This window comes from Adiantum capillus-veneris, chromosome 30 (assembly GCF_014529385.1).
Source record: "Adiantum capillus-veneris isolate H3 chromosome 30, ASM1452938v2, whole genome shotgun sequence".
NCBI lineage: Eukaryota > Viridiplantae > Streptophyta > Polypodiopsida > Polypodiales > Pteridaceae > Adiantum > Adiantum capillus-veneris.
The window spans coordinates 23,604,398-23,610,606 of NC_140960.1; the positions used below are offsets into that span (position 1 = coordinate 23,604,398).

General features: G+C 45.0%; 1 protein-coding gene across 1 annotated transcript; it reads left to right on the forward strand.

The window, feature by feature from the left end:
• The first annotated feature begins 5,153 nt into the window (after window positions 1–5,153).
• Window positions 5,154–5,831, forward strand: LOC147417671 (uncharacterized). The gene is made up of 2 exons (XM_086507032.1): window positions 5,154–5,453; window positions 5,484–5,831. Exons 1-2 carry the CDS (start codon window positions 5,154–5,156, stop codon window positions 5,829–5,831), a joined length of 648 nt encoding a protein of 215 aa, XP_086363158.1.
• Window positions 5,832–6,209: the final 378 nt, after the last annotated feature.

Here is a 6,209-nt window from a genome sequence, read left to right on the forward strand (position 1 = left end):
CTAGGGGTGAGGGGTGGGGAGAGGAACGGGGAGTGGGTGTGTCTGTGTGTGTGTGTATGGTGAGGTAGGGTGTGTGTGTGTATTATGCAAGAGAGAGAGGGCTATTGTGCTGCGCCTTCGGGCTTTCACAGGGAGAGAGAGATAGAGAGGGTGGGAGTGTGATGGGGAGTAGTGTGGGGGTGTGAATAAGAGAGAGAGAGAGAGAGAGAGAGAGAGAGAGAGAGAGAGAGAGAGAGAGAGAGAGACCTTCTGTAATGCACCTTTGGGCTTGACACAGAGAGCGCGCGAGAGAGAGAGCGCGGACTCGGGCTGCCTCGCCGACAGGAATGAGGAGGGGGGGGGGGGGGGGGGAGGAAGTCAATGGGATGGGAAAATAGGGGGCCAAGGGGGGCGTGTGTGGATGAGGGGTAAAAAGGGTGAAGGATGGGGAGTGTGTGTGTTATGAGAGAGAGAGAGAGAGAGAGAGAGAGAGAGAGAGACTTTTGTCCAAGCATGGTGGTCTGCCAGTGGAAGAAAGAGGGTGGCGGCTTGTTTTATGCGCCCATTGGGCTAGGTGACACAGAAGCAAGATAAGAGAGAGAGAGATAGTGGGTTTGGCGGAACCGATGAGGAGTGAGAGAAGCTGTCCTTTGGTGATAATGGAGGGGTGTGGCAAACTCAGGGGTGGCCCACCATGGGAAACCATAGAAGGGGGGTGGTGAATGTAAAAACAACATTTTCTTATTGTTTCTTGGTATTGTGCTCCTCCCCAATTGGGGTTGGTTCTTTCGGCCGCGATTTCAAAAACTGGCCTTCAGCACCTATGAGGGGACCAGGACTAAGGATACCTCAAAAGGGAAAACCAATTAGGTTGCAGAAATAATGTGCTATTAAGGGTAAATGGACCAACCATGAGACCAATGAGTGCTATTACCGACCAAAGTATGATGGGAATGTTCAATATGTGCCTTTGAGACCACAAGGACAACCCATGTACAGATATCAACCTAATATGGCCCCAATTGAAAGACCACCGATGGGGTATGGAAAGATATCAACCCGTGTTGGGCCAACAACCTCCATATTCGGGACATAATGCAGTGCCTGTAAAGTACATGCATCCAGAGGGAATCATAGATGAATAAGCAGTAGTGCTTGTTACACCCTATGCTGAGCCTAGTCCATCTACAATAATGGTAGAAGAAGACTGGTATAATTCACATCTACCACCAATGGAAGAACCTATGACTTATACTATACCAAAACTTGCACCAATGTACTATGTAGTTCATTAGGAGAAATATGAACCTTGCATGGGCCTTGTAAGGAATCCTAATTTTTAGGGATTAAGGCTAATGTTGTGTGGGGTTTAGGGGGCAAGGGCACTGAAGAAGGTAGTTTTGAGTAGGTTTTTCTAGGCTTTTTTTTAGACAAATGTAGGATGTGGACCTAAGGGGTTACTTTCTCTCTCTCTAGCTTTTTTTAAAGTGAAGGAAGCATAGGGGTGTGTCCACATCAGCAAAAACGTGGGTCACTAAGAGTCAAAATTTGACTTTTAATTTTTTTTTTCATTTTTACTTGTTTTTTACTTAAAACTCCCTCCCAACATATATACATATCCAAAAATCATTTTTTGACCCATTTTTTAACCCACAAGCTTAGGAAGTCCATTTTTTCAAAAATCTTTTTCCCCAAAAAGTAAAAAATATTTTGTTCTCTCCTCCTCCTCCCTCCTTTCTCCCTCTCCTCTCCCTCCCTGCCCCTATCTTCCTCCTCCTCCTCCCCATCCCTCCTCCTCTCCTCCCATCTTCCTCAACCTCCCTACCCTTCCCCCTCTATCTTTTCATCATTTGCAACCGCTTCTATGGTGCTCACGGACATCACAAATGGTTTGCTTCCACCACCACGTACTCCGCACAACAAAAGCATACACATTCACTTACCCACGACATTTGCACCAAAGATCGCTACTGAGGGTGATCAAAGGTCATCACAGGAACGTTGCACCGCTTGTGAGACCAATGTTGACATTTGGGTGGATGGCCATTTGTACCCTTACGATCCTATAAGCCGCTTCCATCCACCATTTAATAGCCTTTCCACATTTCTTCAATTTCTTGGGAGGGGAGAAGCAGGCTTGTTAGGCTATTGCAAGCGGTTGTGTATGGGTGCAGGTGCTTCTTTGCATATGTGGATGCACGAATGTCAAGCTCTTCACCTCAAGACGACGGCATTACAAGAGAGTGTTGCATCTTCGGAGAGGGTGGTTAAAACTCTTGAACAACAAATGCAAGAAAAGGAGTTCCACATCTAGAAGCTTACAAACACCATCACATACATGAAAGAAACACCCCTTGGTGCAAGAGAACGCAAACGCACATATTCATCCATTGAAACTCTTGCACATTCGGGAGGAGCACACAAACGATGAGTTACAGCCACAAGGTGATTTGGTCTTTACTTGCATGATGCATTCTTACTTCACACTATTTTCTAACATTTATGTTTATTTGTTACTAGAAACTTCATCCAGGAGACATGCGGTGGAACAAGCCAAGATAATCGAGTCAACCTTCTCAGTAGTTGTCTCAATACCCAAGATGTGATTTCTATCTTGCAATCACCTGGAGGTAAGCACATTAAGGATGCAGTCACCAAGGATCTTATGCGTAGATTAAGAAATGTGGTTAGTGATGATGATGTGCAACAAGCTTGTGATGAAGTTGGAATCAGCACCAAAGCCTATCAGACTATTTTCCAACTCCTAAAGGATGCCCTCAAAGAACATAGCATTGTGGAAAACCTATTTCCCGTTCCTCACAAGGTCAAGCTCGCAAAGAAGGCCACAAACGAAGATGTGTTCTCCCGCATTGGGACATACCTACACATTGAGGACACAATGCCAACTTCCCTTTATGCTTCGTGCGCAACAAAGACAAGGGGAAAAGGTAAGAAACAATCCATAAGACCATCGGAGAAGGGCTTTCCTTACACAATTTGGAACAATATTTTTGTGGATCTTAGAAGGCTTCAAGAAGCCATGCTTAGATTTTACGAGTTACCTGAAGAAAGTGACACACTTTACTTTTTTCTTTGGTATTGTTCTTATCATAGACTGTGAAGTTTAAGGTCTTGGCACTATTTATTTTGCAGTGCTTGGCACAAAAGTCGCTTTTGTGTTGAAACTCGATGAGTGTCAAATAGTGAAAGGCCAAAGGTTAGAGAGACTAAGTGTCACGCTAATGAACGAGGCCCTTCTACAAACCAAGCGAAGGGATTCAGTCGAGCCATCTCCCACCCCATCTTTTAGCGTGCAATCAGAGAAAGACATTTGGTGGTTGGGTGCTATTGAGGTGCCCAAAGAGACCAATGGAGTACTTTCTTGGATTTTTGAGAGAACTCCATGGATCACAGAAGTAATACACTCCCAAATTGCAGGTCAGAAGCTGGAGATTGAGGGTTTTGGTACTTATGATGTGGAGTGGCACTTAGGTGGGGATTTGAAGACCATAAAGTGTTTGCTTGGCTGTAAACAAGGGGCTTCTTCTCTCATGCCTTGTCCATTTTGCACTCGAGGGTACAAACCTAATGGACAAAAATCACATAAGAGCACTGCAAAGGTCGGTTCCATGCTTCCATGGCAAGGGCATGGAGAACAAGGGTTAGATTGTCATGATGTCAGAGATGAAGGTAGAGAATGGGAAGCGTCTATTCTGAGATGTCCCATGGTCAATGCCCTAGACCGTGATCAAAAGGACCACGCTTGGAATCCAATCTTTCCATTTCCTCTATCGAATGTACATTTTTGTACATTACGTGCATTCATGCGCATTTTTGATAGGCTATTGAAGCTCCACATTGACTATGCTTTCACAATGAAACCATTAGAGAAGTCCCAGGAAGCGATCGAAAGAGTGGAGGTACTCTTGAATTCCATTGGCTGTCACGGTGGAAATGTGTCTATCGTTGCTGCAAAGAACACAGGAGAGGCCCATGAAATTGCTCAACAAGTGTCAATGAGTGGACAAAAAGCTAGACACTTTTTGAAGAAAGTTTCCCAAGGAAAGCCAAGTCGATATGATGCTCAAAACAGCTCCAACGAGCAGGCAGGTAACCTTTGGGAGCTTTGGAAGGAGTTATGCAAAGCTACTACTGACAATGGTTCAAATGGCGAGCTTGCAAACAAGCGCAAGCAAGTTTGGGCACATTTTGATAAAATGGTCAAGCTTATGGGCCTTAACAGTACAACAGAAGAACAACGCCAATCATTTCAAGAAGCCTTGGCGGATTTTACCAAGGTATTCACCCTTTCTTGGGGTGAAAATAATATCACACATTACATGGTAGGTCATTTTACGTGGTGTATTTATTATAAGGGATTGTGTTTATTAAATAATGTGGATCGTTTACTCATGTGAACAACATATCTTGTTTGCGCATGGTGCATTTTTTATGCACAAGTATGGATCGCTTGAAATTTTTAGCACTCAAGGCATGGAGAAGTCCCATTATCGAGCAAGGGGAGTGTACTTCAAAAATACTCGACATAGTGGTGGAATGGTGCAATCCAATTATTTGGAGGAGATGTTCAACTGGTTTTTTCGCACAACATTTGCTCGTAAGCTCACAATGGAGCGTGCGCGACAATCCAAGATTGCTATTGAAGTGCGGAAATGGAGTCGTCAAGAGCATAGCAACAAGTGGCAAATGTCGCAAGGTCCCACCAAGCATGCAGCATGGCGGCGATGCAGAGTGCGACAAGGATCAAAGTGGATACTGCGCGAGTCACTAAACGTGAACGCGGGGTCCAACTCTTAGGGACATGTTAATTTTAAAAATAATAGTTTTTTTTTTCAAAATTAGTGTGAACAGGACCCTTTTTAAATGGGCCCTTATAAATATTGCATGCTCTCATAAACCACTCATTTCTTAAGAACAGATGAGCTCTTACCAACGAAATGGTGCGCACCAAACAAACTGCGAAAGAGCATCCGCCTGCCAACAAAAATACTCTCCAAGGATGTGAGAAGCCGGCATGGCTTAAAGGCTCAAAAAAAAAGCCATGAATACCTAGCCGTTCCAGGCACTCTTCTAGCAGTGGGCATGGTGGTAGGCGAGAGTCATCGAGGACTGTTGAATCTCCACCTCCTCAAGATATAACACCTCAAAGAAGAATGAAGCAACGTGCCCAGTGCTGGAGAGAAGAACAGGACCAGCAAGCAACAGAGTCCGATAGGGAGCAGTTTGCACGCCACCAATTACAAGCAGGACCATCCAGGACTCGGGTGGTCCATACAGATAGTGAATCAGAGAGGGATCCACCATGGCTGCGAGATGAAATACCGCGCACACACCGGGTGGCCATTGGGGGGAAGACACTACCTCGAGGTCAGGGAGCTCTCCCAACACAACAAGATCGACAGCCAAGGGGAGAGGATGAATCAGAAGAGGATGCAGAACCAGCCCCTAAGCATGTAAATAGGTGCAAGTCTAAGTTTTTCAAGAAGCCTAAACGCCGCCCACCAGAAAATGTGCAAGTGCCCCCAAGACAACCGCAGAGGCACCGCAAAATAGCAAGGGCATTTGCAGAAATCCGCCACTACCAGAAGACTACGGAGCTTTTGATTCGACGTGCCCCCTTTGGTCGCACAGTGAAGGAGGTGCTTCAAAGCTATGGAAATCAGTATAGATTGCAAGCAATAGCGCTAGAGGCTATTCAAGAAGCTGCAGAGGCCCACATCATTTCGGTGTTGGAAGATACCAACCTATGCGCCATTCATGCAAAGCGAGTGACAATACAACCAAAAGATATGCAGCTTGCACGTCGATTGCAACGAGACTTCGAGCATTAGCCGAAGTTACCCCGCTTTTTATATTGCACACCCTTATTTTTGTAATTTTTTGGCTTTCCAATGGCAATATGATCAACAGTTGTGTCTACTATGTCTATTATCTTTGTAATGATATCTTTGCAATGAGATGACTTTGTAATTTCAAGTTCTGTATATAATTTCAGTTAATTTAAGTAAATAGAGGCATTTGAAGTACCCTGGGGGGTAGATTAGCCTACCAGAGGCAAAAAAAACCCTGGCCACAAGGGCGCGCAAATGGCCCATCCAACAGTTTTGGATGGGCCATTTGCGCGCCCTTGTGGCCAGGGTTTTTTTTGCCTCTGGTAGGCTAATCTACCCCCCAGGGTACTAAAAATGCCTCTATTTACTAAAACCAAT

Excerpts from the sequence above, each read along its gene's own strand:
- LOC147417671 (XM_086507032.1), top strand. The coding sequence starts at position 5,154 with ATGAAGCAACGTGCCCAGTGCTGGAGAGAAGAACAGGACCAGCAAGCA. Across the intron at positions 5,454-5,483 it reads CAGAACCAGCCCCTAAGCAT|AAGCCTAAACGCCGCCCACC; the intron begins GTAAATAGGTGC and ends AAGTTTTTCAAG.